We start from the raw sequence: 17,615 nt of genomic DNA on the forward strand, positions 1-17,615 counted from the left end.
GTTAGAAACAGCTGGAATGTTCCAACCTTCATTTTTCCAAATGATAAACTTCATCAAAATGGGCATTTATGCACTGGGGCAGGGCAGGGGAGGTACCATCAAATTTTCCATCCCTGAAAAATCTCCCAATTTTTTCATTTTATGATACTGAGGGCGCAAATCAGCCCAATTTCCTTTCATTAGGATTTGTGATGTTGTTCTTGCTTTCTCTGAAAAATTTCACAGAAGAAAAAGAAATCCCAACAAGCTTTAATTTTAATTGATTCCTATTCAACCCAATGAGGTCATGCATGTTTAATTATCATCATCCCCATTACAGATGGAAAATCAACTTCCTCTGATGTTGCTATGCTAATTATCATCTCATTTGTTTAGCAATGGCATCCCACAACCGATGGAGATTACGGAAAACACAGAGCAAAAAGACCTGTACAGAACATTGCAAACAGTGGCCATGGCCCAGCAAAATCCTGGATGGAACATGTGGATCACATCCAGCACCATTCTGAAGTTCCTTTTAGCTCCCCAAGGCAGGAACATGCTCAGTGATTTTGCCATGCTGAACTTTCAATAAAATAAAGAGGAAAGGCAGGATGAAAATATCATCCCATTCCTTGAAGTGCTGGGAATGGAGGGGAAGGGGAATTAAAAATGAGGCTTTGAAAGGGACAAAGTGTTTGTGAAACTCAAGGCTGCTCCAAAAACCAGCTCAGGTCTCCCAGACTGGGAACAAAACACACAACCCCAGAATGGTTTGGGCTGGGAGGGGCATTAAAGCTGATCAACTCCACCCCTGCCCTGGTAGGGACACCTCCCACTGCCCCAGGCTGCTCCAAGCCCCAGTGTCCAGCCTGGCCTTGGGCACTGCCAGGGATGCAGGGGGAGCCACAGCTGCTCTCTGCCTGCCCACCCTCACCCTCCACTGCTCTGGGCACACTTTTGTACATCCCTGGCAGCAGCAACCCCTCCATCCCTCTGCCAGTCTGTCCCTGGGACGTTCCCAGCTGCCTGTCAGTGATGGCCACTTTGCCTCCTGATGATGCTGCTGCTCCAAGACTCTTCAAAAGTGAGCTGGGGTCAGGTCTGAGAGTAAACAAAGGCAGCCCAAGACCTGCAGTGGGCTGGAAATGCTCCTTTTTCCTCGCAGGGAGGGCAGGTAAACTTGATGCTAATCTCTGCTCCAAGCAAGTGTAATCCTTCTGCATCCCAATAAATTGTGGCATCTACAAGGACAGCTCCAGCACATCAGTGCAGTGATGTGTGTGACCCAAAATAAGAACATGAGGACCAGGAGACTGCTCTCCAAAGCAGCTGGGTGTGCAGAGCTCTGCAATGCTTATTAGGCTCGTTTAAGTACCAAATTAAGCAAAGAGTGGGAGGAAAGACTGATGAAACCATAATCTGATCTCCTGCTCCAAGTTTAACCTTAGCTTGGCAGATCTGTCTGCTTCTATGCTTATTTTTAATTTAGTAATGCTCTGATGATTTATTTCTATATTAAAGCCCTTTTCACAAAAGCTGAAAAAGAAACGACTGCGGGAAAAGCAAATTCTCCCCCAAAACTGAAACAAAGCCACTTGTGCAGGCACACAGGGAATTTGAGACAGCTTGGCCAAGGGAACCACTGCTCCCTGGAAAAAAGCACTCAAATTACACTGTCTTCCCTGCTAAAATGGAAAATGTGGCTCTGCTGGGAGCCCTGGGCTCTGCTAGGGCTGCACAGCCCCTTGGTGTTTGTGTCAAGGCCTCCCTGGAAATCTTGGCCAGCACTGGGAGCCCCTTTGGATGGAAGGTGTGAGGGACACCAGCCTGGTGCCACAGCCCACAAAAAGTGCTAATCCTGTAGTATTCCTGTTCCCATGGATTCCCAAGTGATTTTTCCTGGAAATAACTGCAAGTCCCCACCCCAAATGAGATGGAACAATCCAGCAAAGCAGCCATCTGCTTCCCCCATCTCCTCATTCCTGTTTCAAAAGGAACTGGAATCTCTCCTCTCCTTCCTTCCCACTTTATTTTTAGAGCATCTTCAGCCAGAGCTCTTCAAGCTGCTCCAAACACCAGCTCAGGGCTCTCAGACTGGGAATGAAACACAAAATCCCAGAAGGGGATTTCATCCTTAACACTGCACCTTGTGTGCTTCTCTTTCCTTCCAAACATGTTTTCTTCGTGCAGAAATATTCTAGAGGACACCAGACATTTGTTGATCAGTGGACAGAGAGCTTTGCAACACAAAGAAAACAAAACATCTTGTGGATTAGACAGACCTAGATCCTGAAACTCACTCTGAGGAAGGGGAAAGAGCTTCAGCAGATTTTGTCATCTTAAAAAACGCCAGATTTTTCATTTTGTTCTCTCTCAGAAAAGTGACAAAGCCATGACTGCCCACATAGAAGAGCAGCTGCCTACAGACAGAGAGAAAATACAGAACTCAGAGCTCCTGGAGCTGTTTATTTTCTGCTTTGGAGATGATACCCACACAGCTGTCAACTGAAGCAGAGAGATAAGCCTGAACATGGGGCTGATCCAGCTCTCAGGAAGTGTTCCCATCCCTTTCCTTTCCCAAGAAGGAGCAGGAAATGCACTGAGACATCCCAGTTCCCTGGGAAGGACAGGGACACTCAGGGGAGGTGCTGGATGAGGTTAATGAGGGGACTGGAGCACCTCCCCATGGACACAGGCTGGGAAAGCTGGGATTGTTCAGCATGGGGAACAGGAGGTGGTTGGAGACCTCCCAGCACCTGCCAGGGTCTGCAGGGGACACGGGGAAGAGAGGGACCCTGCACCAGGAACTGGAGGGACAGGACAGGGAATGGGTACAAACTGCCAGAGGAGAAATTTAGGTTAAAGATAGGGAATAAATCATTCCCTGTGAGGGTGGGCAGGCTCTGGCACAGGGTGTCCAGAGCAGCTGGGGCTGCCCCTGCATCCATGGACATGTCCAAGGCCAGGCTGGATGAGGCTCACAGCACCCTGGGATAGTGGAAGAATCAGCAGCTTGATCTTGGAAATGCCAACACATGCAGGGAAGAGCAGTTTTTAACACTCCCATTTTCCTGCATCAACTACTCCATCCCAATCTACCTTACTGTCCCTTCCATGCACACAGCCCAACAGGGAGCTCCCCAGTTCCTCCAAACTTAGAGCAAAAGGCATCAAGCTGCATCCCCAAACCCCTTCTCAGTGCCAGCCTTTGCTTCTGCCTCTGTTTTGGCAGCAAATGTTCTTGACACATTTCATGGTTCAACTGCAGTCCCACTCAGGACTGCCACAGTTTCAAAATCTGATGTGGCACCTTCCCTGGAGCCTGCAGTTCTCCAAGTTTTTAGTTCTGCCTGCATGGAGTTCGTACCAGGAGGAATTCACAATTCCTTGGCACTCTGCCTTAGCTGACTTCCCATACTTAAAGAAAAAGTTCTGTCATTGCAATAGGAAAAAAACCAGAACTTTCCCCTAAAAAAGAAGCCAGAACCATGGGGTCATGTGGCCATTAAATCCCATTTGTGGAGAATCTGGGAAACCTGTCAGCTGCTCTTTCCTCCCAGGGCCTGGCAGCAGCAGCAGGGTCAAGCAGGGAGCCCAGGGAGGTGAGCAGGGGGGCACACCTGGCTGTGACTGAGGGCTTCCCTAATGGCCAGGAGAACAGAGCTGTGCTGGCAGGGCTGGGGACAGCAGGGACCTGTGCCCTGCCCAGTGCCTCTGCAGGCATCAATCCCTGCTCAGCACAGGGAAGAGCTCCAGGCAGTCCCAGCAGTGCCTTCGGGAAGGACTGGCAGAGCAAACCTGAGCCTCCCCCTCTGCAGGCAGTGAGGAGCCTCTGTGGGGGCTGCTCTGGATGTGGGGCCCACCCTGTGCCCCCTCCTCCAGCACCAAACCCTCCTCCTGAGCCTGGCTCTCCCATCCAGACCAGTTTGCTGCGGCTGCAGAGCTTGGAGATCTCATGGCAGCACACAAAAACGCTGACAGATGTCCACCTAAATATTTCATGTCTTTTTCTTTTCCCTTCCCGAAGTACTTCTTCCTGAAGAGAAAGCAGAGTGCAGAAAGGAAGGGGGAGGACACAGCAGGCTGGTGTCCAGCAGGGATGTCACCCTGTCAGCCGGAGCTGTGGGCTGGGTTAATGCCACGCCAGACCAGGAGTAATGCCCACACTGCAAACTGAAACCAGGCCTAAGGCAGGGAGGGGATGGGCTGCAGGGCTGCTCTCCCCGGGGCGGATGAGCCCGGAGCAGAGCCAGCCCCTCACACACACCCGATTTCCCTGTGCCAGGCTCAGAGCAGCCCCGTGTGCCCCGCAGAGCTGAGTGTGCCCAGGCATTAATCACAGCAAATCCAGCAGGAGTCAGACCCAGCTCAGAACAGCCCCAACCCGAGTGCCCATTAGCAAGGACCTGCTCGCTTTCTGAGCAGCAGAGCAGCTACAAGGCACCAGGGATGTGAGCACGGTGTTCATTAAGCACCTCAGCATCCACACAGGCTGGAGCTGCCTCAGCTGTCACAGCACACCTCGGCCAGAGCTGCTCCCAGCCTGCTCCCCTGGGCAGCCATTCCCTCTGCCAGGTCCTGTCAGCACTGCAGGCACAGAGGGTGTCTGGTTTGAGAGCCCAGAAATCCCAATGAGCTGTGAGGACTCCCCCCACCTCGTGGCCTCTCCAGGTAGGGCTCACAGCCCCAAGGGACAGCTGAGGGGCTCGTGGTGGGGAAGTGGGGAGCAGGGATGAGCCAGCACCTCGCCAGCCCTTCAGGATGGGCAGGGCTGATGCTCCTACAAATGGGCTTCTGTGGCCAGGCAGCCCAGAGCCAGCCCCAGGTACGTCATTTCCAGGCACTGACAGGAGCTGGAGCCTCAAAAACCAAAACCAGCAACTAAAACGTGTTCCTGTGTGACCTCACTTCCACAGGAACACCAAAACTTCCCTGGCAGCAGAGCAGCTTGCCAGAGCCCAAGCTGTGCTTTGCAGGAGCCCAGCAGTAACTGCACCAAGGGCCAGTCTGGCTGCAGACAGCAGCAAATTCCAACTCTGGAGCTGTTCATCCCCAAAGGTGACGAGGGGAAAGGGTGGGTGCCCCCACAGGTGTCATGGAGTCACAGAATGGTTTGGGTTGGGAGAAACCTCAACGATCATCTTGTTCCACCCCTTTCCACTGTCCCAGGTGGTTCCAAGCCCCATCCAGCCTGGCCTTGGGCACTGCCAGGGATCCAGGGGCAGCCACAGCTGCTCTGGGCACCCTGTGCCAGGGCCTGCCCACCCTCCCAGGGAACAATTCCTAATTCCCAATATCCCATCCATCCCTGCCCTCTGGCAGTGGGAAGCCATTCCCTGTGTCCTTTCCCCATCCCTTGCCAATAGTATCTCTCCATCTTTCCTGCAGCTCCTTCAGGTCCTAGAGGGCCCCAGTTCAGTCACCCCAAAGCTTCTCCTCTCAGGTGAGCATTCCCAGCTGTGCCAGCCTTTCCTCCCAGCAGAGCTGCTCCATCCCTCTGCTCATCCTGGAGCCTCCTCTGGGCTCCTGCAGCAGCTCCAGCTCCTGCCTGTGCTGGGCCAGGGCTGGGGCAGCTCTCAGGTGGGGTCTCAGGGACCACCAGGACCTTGCCAACTGCTCTCTCCGATTTCCAAACCTGTGCTCTGATGAAGGGAGGTGACTGTGGCTGGCTGGGTTTGTCACAGCCCTGGGCAGACACTCCAGGAGCACCAGGAGAGCATGCCAAGGTGGAAGCTCAGCAGGATTTAGTTCAGACTCTCCAGGAGAAAGCAGCCGGTCTGGACTGAGGGCAGGGAGGGAGTGGGAGTTTATGAAACCTGCCATGCTCCAAGGCAGAGCCAGCTGGGAGCTCCCAGGGCATCCAGCACCAACTGCTGCAGCCCCTGAGGATGAGAGCAGGGATCCATTTTTCCTTTAATTCAGTCTAGGCCTATTGATGCACCACTGCCTGCAAAGGACAGTGAATGAAAGTGCACATGAAAGGAAATCATCGCCCTCAGCTCTGGCTCTCAAACACTCTTGAAAGTCTGTTTGATGAAGGGCTGCTCTGCTGTGTCACCCAGCTTGATGATCACTTCTTTGTTTTCAGTCCCCACCCCCAAAGTCATTAAATACTTGCTTTCTAATGAAAATTGATTGGTTTTGGCCAATAAATCACTTAAAAGCCATCTGCCAATGAAAAAAAAATCAAAGAGCAAAATTCCCCCAACAACTCCTTGCGTATTTTTCCCCTCTGCTTTGGATTTAGAGGGAAAATATATTTGGATAATCCATCAATGGCAGCTTTCTCCTGGGAAGTGTGAACAGACCACAGAAAAGGCTCAGCTTGGCTTTGACTTCCAAAATCACTTCATGGACCACTCAGCATGGAAACAATTCAGCAGCAGGCTATGAGCTCCGTATATTGGTGCTGCCCCAGATTGTTTTGTTTTCATTAATAAGATTATTGCAGTGAAAACAGGCTCTCTGAAGCTTCATTTTCCTAGCAATTGTTAAATAATTCAATACCCATCTTTTCTGTCTCTTTAATGCCTCTGAAAAATCAAAACCCTTCACAAATTAAAGGCCAAATCCTGTTTACTCTTTCCATTTCTAAAGCAACTCTGACATCAATAAAGGCTGTTTTTGTGACTTGGGCTCAGATTAAAGTTCTGTCAGTGCGAGTATTTTTTTTTTTCAAGCAGGAGCATAATTTTTTTTTCTTTTTTAATCACGATAATTCTCTTATGCAAAGCTCTAAAAATACAAAAGCAAATGCTTCCAGTATGGCCAGTGTGGTTTTCTTCACAAAAATGGATTACATGAACATTTTCTACCAATAAACTATGGCTCCCTTCAGGAAGGAGAATTTGCTCCCTTGCCTGTATCTCTGTTCTCCCGAAGGGAAAAGCCAGAGGCTCAATGTCCCTGCCCAGTTTTCAAGGCCCTTCAGGGAGAAACTGGGCTTGACTGGTGCTTGAAGGAGGACTTTAAGCAGCAACACTTGATTTGGCCAAGAATAATGGTTTTGTAGGAACACAGGATATGCTGGGCTGGAAGGGACCCACAGGATCAAGGATCCAGCTCCCGGCCCTGCACAGACCCCCCAACAACCCCAGCCCTCCAGGCCCTTCCCCACCTCCCTGTCCCTCCTTGGGATGGTCTCCAGTAACTCTGGATCTGCCCCAAATGCCCCCAGTGCCGAGCAGAGAGGACAATCACACCCATAAATGCTTTAAAAAGTGTCCCCTGATTCCCAGAAGGATGATGGCATTTGCACCATCAGCAAAAAGCAAAGAAAGACTCCCTGCATTTATTTTCATCCAGAAATCACTGGAACACCCAAGGAACTGCCAAATTACTTTCCTGACTCCAGACAGCCCCTTCTCAGGCAAAGCAGGGAAATGTTTTGGTGACAAGTCCCTCCCAAGGCTGGGCAGGGCTCCAGGGGGTTCCACCTGCACCAAGCTGGCCTGAAGGCTCAGCACCCAAGGGTGGATCTCCCCCATTCCTGGAAAGGCACAGCTTCTCTGGGGCAGGTATTTAATACTGAACCCAAATCCCACTCCATGCCCCAAATGTCTCACTCAAAGAGGCTCAAATACTGCTTTTTCAAGGTCACTTGGCCAAAGCAGCCAGGCATGAGCCCATCCAGGTCCCTCTGCTGTCCCTGTGACAGCACTGGTGGCTCTGATGACAGCTCTGCCCGTGACCCTGGGAAGCTGCACAAACACAGATCCTCCACTCCAAAAGCTTTTCCCCAATTCACAGAGAATCACACAGCTTTGGGCCCTCTCCCAAACCCTGGGGCTGGGAGGGGACCGTGCCAGGTTTCAGCAAGGTTTGGATCTCCTGCTCTGGACGCAGCCAGTCCCGAGGGGAATCCTCCAAGAATACACAGACCTGAAAGAAGATCCAGCACTGACATCCACGGGGAGCTGGCTCATCCCTGGGCTGCTGCCAGCCAGCTCCAGGGGCACCAACCTCAGGTGCACCTCAGCACAGGCTCCCAGGCAGTGACATCAGTCTGCCCATCTTGTAAAACCTGACACCATCACAAAGTATTGCAGAGCCTTCTTTTACACTTGGCACTAAATTAGGTGACATTAAAAACCAGCAGATGAAGAATTCCTCATAAAGAGGCCCAGCAGCAGCAACCTGAGCTCCAACATGTCCATGGCAGCTTTCTCACACCACAGGGAATCTCTGGGAAGTTTAAGAGCTTCAAATTAGCACACCAGGGAGTGAAAGTCACTTTGTGCAGCCAGTTGAGGATCACTCCTCCCAGTACCGTTAACATAAAAATCGAGAAAGTCAATTAAAATTTTTATTACATGGCCTCAAATTATCCCCAAAAAAACCCTCAGCACTAAAAGGAAAACCCAGACTGAGAACACTGAAGAGGTTCTTGCTGGAGTACTTTAGAAGCTGATAAAGCACTTCATGGTTTTAATTTAATCTGGAGCTGGATGAAAAAGTTATTGAGGTCGTGTTTCTGACCTAAATCTTCCCTCTCCTACATTCTGAGCCCAAACAAGACTGACACTAATTAATAATAATAAAAAAAAAAATCTCTCAATTTCTTTTCTACAAGGCCGGGTTGAACAGAGTTTGGAGAAGCCTGGGATAGTGGAAGGTGTCCTTGCCTGTGGCAGGGGCTGGAATGAGATGAGCTTTAAGGTCCCTTCCAACCTCAATCATTCTGTGATTCTGCAATTCTTCTGTTATTTGTTTTCAGAAACCTTCATTACCCATGCCAGCCAGGAGTGATCAAACCTTAGGTTTCAGCTTCACATCCCTGGAAGCACAAGTCTCCAGGAGCTAGGGATGGATGGGTCTGATTTCTTGAGGTGTTTGCATAACAAGATGTTTGCTGCAGCTTCTTCCAGAAGCACCAACCAAACCTTGCCTGGGGAAGAGCCACAGAATCCCAGGAGGGTTTGGTTTGGAAGGGACTGAAAATCCATCCAGTGCCACCCCTGCCTGGGACACCTTCCACTATCCCAGGCTGCTCCAGGCCCTGTCCAGCCTGGCCCTGGACAAATCCATGCTGTTCCCATGCTGGACCAAGGTCTGGCCCAAAGTCCTTTGGGGCTCCATGGATTTTGGTGGAAATGATGCTGATGGAACTGCAGCCAGTGCAGGGATGGAGGAGAACTTGACTTCAAGTGAGATGAAGCATTTGGGTGGCCAACACAGAGCTTTGGTCTCCTTGACCTGCTCAAGGAGAGCAGCTTCAGAGCCTGGGGAGGATCACCACTGCCAACAATTCCTCTTCCTGCTTGATTTAAATTGTATCTAAGTTTTTTATGTAGCCATTGAAGAGCTCCATGAGCCTCCTGCAGCTGTTGGGACATTCCCATTCATTCCCACCCATCCCCCCCCCACTCCCATCCTCATCCCATCCCATCCCATCCCATCCCATCCCATCCCAGCAAACACCTGACGCCAGCATCTTCTCACACATTCCAGGTGAGGTTTCCAAAACCAAATTCTCATTTCACCACCCCCCGTTTGGCTCCTATGGAAATCTTCCCCTCAACTTCCAAATGCCAGAAGAGTGAGAACATTTTAAACCATCTTCACACAGAATCAGGAATCTTCCTACAGTTTGGAGATGTTAAAGCCAGAAAGAACCAATCTAAAAATATTCAGTATTTTGTACAAAGGCCTCAAGACCTTTTTTTTCAAAACAAACCAAGAGAAACCCAGGAAATATCCTTAAAATTCTGTCTTTTCTTCACACCTGTGTCCAACAGTTTGCACCATCCCTGAGGTGACTCTTGTCACTTTGAGCACTCCTGTGGTGGTGAAATTATTTATGAGTTTAAGCAAACCTGTGTGAATCTGTTACTGAGGGTCTGATGTGCACCTTGCTAACCCTGCAAGGGTGGGGATGTGCCACAGGAACATCTTGTCCCAGCCATGGAGATCCTCCTCCATCATTTTTTGGCAACAGAGGTTATTCCCAAGAGCTCTATTCCTCTGGCTATTCCAGAACCTGTGCACAGAAGTTTCAGGCTGTTACAGTGGCCTGAAAGAAGTCTCAGAGGTTGGACTAAAAGAGGAAAGAAACAGCATTTATTTAATTAAAATAAAGAAAGCACCGAGTCTTTGGGCTTTTGAACACCATCATGGGATGAGGGCTGCAGGAAGCCCCATGGAAAAACCAATAGCTAGTGGTTTCTGGAATGAATAAATAAATATAATCATGAGCCCACCCCAAATGAAAACCCAGCCCCAGAGAGGGACAGCTCAGCACCACCTGAGCTCTGTGACTGAGGAACACTTTAATTAAACACAAATGTCTTGTTAGCAGCAGAACCTTCACTCCTGGGCCATATTCAGTAACCTAAGACCCCTCTGTTTGTCCCATCTCCACCCCTGCATCATTCCCACACCTGGCATGAAGTTTGCTCTCTCCTAAGCACACTGAAAGAGCAAATTCACATTTGTGAGGCTGAGGCAGCAGGTAATTGGGTGGGTTAATTAACATTATTTTCATCTTTATAAAAACCCAAAACCTATCAGCCTTTGTATTCTTTCACAATCCATAACTCTCAAACCCCATTTCCTCCTCACAATGATCTTAATTCTAATTAAATGAGCTTTTGTCTTCCAGCAGCAGTAAAGATGAAGTGCCACATAAAACATCTGCAGCGTAGCCCTGTCCAAAGTCCTCTTTAACCTAAAAGCTGGTGGTGGTTTTTGAACTCCTTTTTGTTAGGTTTTGTTGGACTGGGTGTTTGAGATGGTATTTTGTGTTTAGATTTAGATGTTTATTATTTTTATTTATATTATAGTTTTAGCAGTTGTAAATTTTATAGTATTTTATTAATAAGTTGTAAAATAGTTTTGTATTTATTTTTATAAGGTTTTTAAAGAAAAAACTATTTCATTAAGTATATTTAATTATATTTAATATTCATTAAATACACATAATTAATTATAAATAATTAATTAAATATACAATATTTAATTATATTTAAATTATTTTATTTTTAACTTAATTAATTATTTATGTTTTGTAATGTAGATTTTTGTTTAATTATATAGTATTATTTATGAAGAAGGATTAGTTTTTGTTTTAATTTTTTTGGTTTACATATATTATTATATTTTAAAACTTAAAGTTTTTTAATGTGATATATATTTTTAATTAAATTATATACTTATAATTTTAGTTTTATTATTTAATTTTAGAAGTTTTTTACGGTTTTTAGGTTAAATATTGTGCTTTTTTGAGGGTTAGAATTTGTTAGTTCAGAAAGTTTAAAATTTTAAGTATTTAGGGTTCTAACAAGCTGCATCCATGCCTGGCAGGCTTGGGAAGAGGCTTGCTGTCACCTCTGGAGCCACCTGAGGCTCCTCCAGCCCAGCACCTTCTGGGGGCTGCTCAATAAGGGAGGCACTCAAGTTTTTGTTTTAAATTTTTTATTTTGTTTTACATATATATTTTTATATTTTAAGTTTTTATTATACTATATTATATATTTTTAATTAAATTAGATACTTATAATTTCAGTTTTATGATTTAATTTTAGAAGTTTTTTTAATGGTTTTTAGGTTAAATTTAGTGTTTTTTTGGGGGTTAGTACAGAAAATTTAAGAATTTTCGTATTTAGACTGGCTGCCAGCTGCATCCATGCCTGGCAGGCTTGGGAAGAGGCTTGCTGTCACCTCTGGAGCCACCTGAGGCTCCTCCAGCCCAGCACCTTCTGGGGGCTGCTCAATAAGGGAGGCACTCAAGTTTTTGTTTTAAATTTTTTATTTTGTTTTACATATATATTTTTATATTTTAAGTTTTTATTATACTATATTATATATTTTTAATTAAATTAGATACTTATAATTTCAGTTTTATTATTTAATTTTAGAAGTTTTTTTATTGTTTTTAGGTTAAATGTAGGGTTCTTTGGGGGGTGAGTACAGAAAGTTTAAGATTTTTCATATTTAGACTGGCTGCTCACTGCTCCCTCCCTGGGTGTGTCCCTTCTGGGGGCTGCTCACTGAGGGAGCCTTGCAGCCCCTGCCCCCAGTGCTCTGCACAGCCACACGTGGAAAAGGCAAAGAGAAAGTCAGGAAATTCAGTATATTGTAAATAATCTAGTCCATCCAGCGTGGTGGTGGGGTCAGCACCCCTGAGGTGCTCAGAAAAGGAGTGGAGGTGACATCTCCCAGTGTGGGGCACCTGCTCAGGGCTGGACCTGAGGCTCTGCAGAGCTCTGTGGTGCAGTGACAGCAGGACCAGGCAGCAGAGCTGAGCTTTGACAATTCCTGCCAGCAGCACACGTGTCCATGTTCTCAGCTGGGTGTCCCCACCCCAGGGCTGCTCACTGCTCCCTCCCTGGGTGTGTTTAACAAAGCCTGGATGTGGCACTGGGTCTAGCTGAGGTGTTGGGGCTGGGTTGGACTCGATGATCTTGAAGGTCTCTTCCAGCCCAGTGATTCTGTGATTCTGTGAATCCTGTGGCTCCTGGATGAGACCCAGGGCAGGAGAGCATTCATTGTTTTCCTGGAGCCATCAATACCTCACACCTGTAACTACAAATCCTGGGGCTGCCCCTGAAGCACCATCAGCACTTGGAGCCATAAATCTCCAGATTCCAGCAGCTTTTTGACCAAAGCTGCTGTGACACAACCAAACCAGGTCAGGCAGGAGGAGCTGCTGGCTGTGGGGTTCACACCAGTGAAACAACAGGCTCCAGACCTCAATGAACCTCAAAAAAGCTCATGTTCTGTCAGTGGGAAATAAATCATTGCTGAAGATGCTAAAAAGCTGGATCCCACCGTGGGATACCCCAGGAGCAGGTCATCAGTCTGCTGTTTCACAGCAGACCTTCTCCAAAGATCTCACTTGGATTTCCCAAAGGACTCTGAAAGCATCAGCTTTCTTCCATTTTTTGTGGCCTCAAAGGTTTTCTGGACCCTCAGCAAACTCTGACCAGTATCTGGATAATTCCTGGCTACATCTCCACAGCAAAGCCCATCCAGGCATGGAATGCAGGCACAGATCTCCTCCTAACACAGCTCAGCACCAGGAAATCCCAGCAGCTCTGCAGGAGCTCACTCTGCTGGACATCAGGATCTCTGTGATGACCATTTTAAGTGCCATTTTCTGTCTGCCTCTTCTGGCAGAGCTAATTCAGACATGATCCATTACCCTGTAATCACAAATTTATCTCCTGCACAGAGGTAGGCAGAGCCTGGCAAGCAAAGCCTGGCTGTGAAACCAGTCCCAGCTAGTGCTGAGACAGGGGGGATCTTTGGTGTATCAGCATTTTAAATGTTAAGGTGACAAAAATACAACAACAGACGTATTGCAGACCCCAGTTATTGCAGCAGCATTTCTCCCAGGGATTAAGGGAGGCTATTTCTTGCAGGATATTACTGGATAAAGCAGGAGCCTGGAGCCAGTTTGAGACCGGGCCATATTTTAGACAAATTTCATTTCAAAGAGGCCATCAGCTCTCTGCCTGGATAATCATATCTGGGAATTATCCAGGAGAGAAATCTGCCCCAAAACATTCCCATATTCTGTCTCCAGTCCCCACTGAATGTATTTGGTCACCTCTGGGCTCACAGGGCTGGAGCAGCTCTGGTGGGCAGGGAATTCCTCCTGGGGTTGCCACAGTCACCATGCACCAAGAGTAAACCCAAAAGTAGGGAATAAGCTGCTTTACTTCACTCCCACCCTTCTATCCTAAAGTATCTCTTAAAAACTAATGTACCTCTGTATGCTATAATTTCCAAATTTCCTCTAATCCCATGCATAATTACATGGAGCACTGCACTGCATCCCTTCCATGCAAACATTGCTACCAAGTGCAGGGTTTTCAGAGCATGATGTGACAAAGAAATAACTGCAGTCATTCTTTCTCCTCTGTGTGTGGGTACACAACAGGACAGCACGTGTCATTAGCTTCCTGTTGGGGACACTGCCCATTTATCTTCCTGCTGATCCTCCCCCAGTGCCTGCTAGCAATGTTATTTCAGTGGTTTAACACCAAAATGTTATTTCAGTGGTTTTGCTTGTTTTTTATTTAACATGGCTGGGAGGTTCCTGAGTGTCTCAGGGCTGTGTTCTTCCCCCTGGCTCCCTCAAACCCTCGGGGCCTCAGCAGCAGAATCCACATTTCAGATGCCTTTAACAAAGGTGTCTCCAGAGCCCTGCTCTGATCTCTTTTTCATGTTCCTTCCACTCAGCAGTGCTCAGAGCTGAGGGGCAGACCCCTGGGATTGCCTGGCTGGGCATAAAGGGGCATCCCCTGCTCCAGGGCTGTCTCCAAAAGGGACGTGAGGGGTGCACCAAGGTTGTGGGAACCTCAGATAAAATCCTCTCCAAGCTCCTCCTGCCAGTGTTTGCCATCAGCTGAAATGCAGAGATGTGATGCTCAATGCCCTGCCCAGATTTTAGCACCATCCCTATTTTTTTTTTTTAAGATAAAACAAGCACCAGAACTACCTAACAGAACCTGCTGGCCAGCAGGAGCCAAACCCCAGAGCAAACCCTTCATTTCTACTGCAGATCAGCAGCAGATCCACCCCCAGGCAGCACCTCTGGCTCAGAGCACCAAAGCAAGAAAAAAAATGTGCTGTGAGATATGGAGCTGTGAGGAGTGTCCAACATCCCTGTGACCCCATTTACTCCTGGCTCATTGGTAACCCCTGAACTGGTTCATACTGGGGAGCCTGGGGAAAGACTTCCTAAAGAACCAAAATTCTCCTGGTGTAGGTCCTGACCTCCCCACTCCATCTCTTCATGAACACCCAACCCTCCAGCTCCCCACAGCAGTTTCCTCAGCTCGAAACTCCTCAGCTCACCACCCTCTGCCTTCTCACCTGCTCTCACATCAAACACCTTCCAAAAACCAACATCAAACACCTTCTAAAAACCAACTAAACCTCATCTCTCCTGCCATCAAACACCTTCCAAAAACCAACCAAAGCTCACCTTCCCTGCCATCAAACACTTCCAAAAACCAACATCAAACACCTTCCAAAAACCAACCAAACCTCCCCGCCCCTGCCATCACACACCTTCCCCAAACCAAGGCTGTCCCTCCCCATGTGGCTCTGCCCCACCTTGTCCTTGACCAACCCCTAAGTGCATGACCCAGACTCAGACCCCGTTCTGTGAGCACAACAGAGCAGAAAGTGTTACCAGACTTTTAAATGTCCTATTGGGGGCCCAGTTTCCTCCATCACCTCCAGTGAGAGGTGTTGAAGCCCAGCCAGCTCCCAGGGTGGTGTCACAATCACAGGGGACACTCCCTGTGCCAAAGCTTTTCCTGTATATTCCAAGTGCACCTTTAAACTTTAGTTTAGTAAAAGAGTTTCTTCTTTCTTCCTTTTTATATTTACTGGCTGAGAAAGGTTTACCCCAGCAGTGTTGATCCCTTTTATCACCCTCCAGAGGCTGCAGCAGGAGCTGCCAGCACCACTCTGCTCACACCTCACCTGCAAAGGCTCTTGGGTTCCTCAGCTTTGCCTTCTGCATGGCCCAGCCCTCCTTTAACAAGTCCAGCAGCCTGAATTTGGTTAAAATAACTGTTTATTTGTCAAAGCCCTGACTCCTGTCCAGAATAAACTGACTCCAAACTAAACTAATTCCCCCACTGAGGGCTGAATGTGCTGCCTGGGACAAGGGAGCCAAAGGAGTAACAAGAAGTCTCTGTGTGAATGGGAACAGACCTAATTTCAGCTTCCAGGGATTATGTCAGTGACCAAAACAGAGTTGTTTGGGTTCAGGATTCCCACCAGGCAGGGATCTGCACTCATGCAGCTGCTCTGTGCCTGAGGACAAGGCTTCTCCAGACAAACCATGTCAGGATCCAGGGGGATCCCACCCACCTGGCCAGACACCACTCCTGATCAGAGCATCGCTGTGGTGTTTGGGGCTGTGAAGGGAAAACCTCTGAGCTGTGCACACAGAGCAGCCCCAGCTCCCACCCACAGCCAGCTCCTCCCTCCCCTCCTGCTCTTGTTTTGGGCTCATCCCACCCCTGAAGCCTGGCAGGGCTGGAGCACAGTTCAGAGCTGCCAACCCTTCAGCTGGAGTGTTACAACAGCCCGAGACACGTTTCCAAAGCCTGCCCTGGGAGGAGAGGGACTCTGCACTGAGGAGAATCCATGGATCCACCCTCAGACCGACACATGGGAACCATCTCCTCATTCCTCCTGGTCTGCACAAACCGGACACTGGAACTGAGGCAAAGCCACTTTGTCACCTGCACTTCCACACAAGCCTGGACACATATGCACAGCTCCTGCACCTCCCCAATGGGTTTGTTACCAACAGCCTTTTCCAAATCCCTGCACCCTTCCAAACCCTCCCTGGCCCATGTCACAGAGGTGCTGGGGGTTATGACATTGTCCCTACCTCTCCAAATGGCTTCCTCACTTCATCTTCCTGCATTTTCATAGAACCATGGAATGGTTTGGGTGGGAAGGGACCTCAAATCCCACCCAGTGCTACATCTGTCATGGGCAGGGACACCTTCTACTGTCCTAGGCTGCTCCAAGCCCCATACAACGTGTTCTTAGGCACTGCCAGGGATCCAGGGGCAGCCCCAGCTGCTCTGGGCACCCTGTGCCGGGGCCTGCCCACCCTCCCAGGGAACAATTCCTTCCATTATCCCACCTAACCCTGCTCTGTCTAAAGCCATTCCCCTTTTCCCACCACTTCAGGGTGCTGTGTGTCCCTGTCCAGCTCTCCCACAGGCTCCCTCAGCAGCTGGATGCCTCCCTGTCCCCAGCCCTGCTCAGTGATTGTCCCCAGCCCTGCTCAGTGAGTGTCCCCAGCCCTGCTCAGTGAGTGTCCCCAGCCCTGGGCAGTGAGTGTCCCCAGCCCTGGGCAGTGGGTGTCCCCAGCCCTGGGCAGTGGGTGTCCCCAGCCCTGCTCAGTGAGTGTCTGTCCCCAGCCCTGGGCAGTGGGTGTCCCCAGCCCGGCCGTACCTGATGGGCAGGGAGGGGTCCCCGGCGTCCCACCAGTCCTTGGGGGGGCTGATGTACATGCACCACAGCTCCCAGCTGTAGCCGTGGGCCGAGTTCTCGTAGCGCTGCACCTCGAAGTTGTCCTGCTTGATGTTGTCAATGGAGGGCAGGATCACCCTCTTCCTGTTCTCCTGGATCCGGGACAGCACCGGCTCCGCCCTGGGGGAGGGGCAAAGCACAGAGAGAGCCTCGGTTCACTGCAGCTCCACTCAATTCCATCCCAGCATCCCATCCCTCTGGCAGTGGGGGCCATTCCCTGTGTCCTGTCCCTCCACCCTTGTCTCCAGTCCCTCTCCAGCTCTCCTGGGAGCTCCCTTTGGTTCTGAAATCCACTCAGAGCTTTCTCCTCTCCAGCTGAACAACTCCAACTCTCTCAGCTTGTCCTCACAGCACAAGTGCTCCAGCCCTTTGTGTTCCCCCTCTGGACCCACTGCAGGCCCATGTTCTCCTTGTGTTGGATACAAACCTGGTCCACAGGCTGGAAACCTTCCCTTCTGTAAAGGAAGGCCAGGAAGGGTGTGCTTGGTTCAAACCAAGTCCAGACTTCTCCCAGACCCCAAAACCCTGAGCAGAACAGGCACATTCTGGAAAGCAGGACTGTTTGAAGAGTCTTTTTTCCCTTGGGATGCAGTTTGATGACTCTGTAGCTAAAAAATTTG

The 17,615-nt window shown here is 49.1% G+C and overlaps 1 protein-coding gene across 1 annotated transcript in view; it reads right to left on the reverse strand.

Moving 5' to 3' along the window:
* GALNT17 (polypeptide N-acetylgalactosaminyltransferase 17) overlaps positions 1–17,615 on the reverse strand; it is a 207,028-nt gene that overhangs the window by 102,680 nt on the left and 86,733 nt on the right. Inside the window, exon 5 of the mRNA XM_039732914.1 lies at positions 16,918–17,115. Within this exon, the coding sequence (XP_039588848.1) occupies positions 16,918–17,115 (198 nt within the window). The remainder of the gene's footprint in view (positions 1–16,917; positions 17,116–17,615) is intronic.

This window comes from Passer montanus, unplaced genomic scaffold (assembly GCF_014805655.1).
Source record: "Passer montanus isolate IOZ18808 unplaced genomic scaffold, ASM1480565v1 scaffold81, whole genome shotgun sequence".
Classification (NCBI taxonomy): Eukaryota; Metazoa; Chordata; class Aves; order Passeriformes; family Passeridae; genus Passer; species Passer montanus.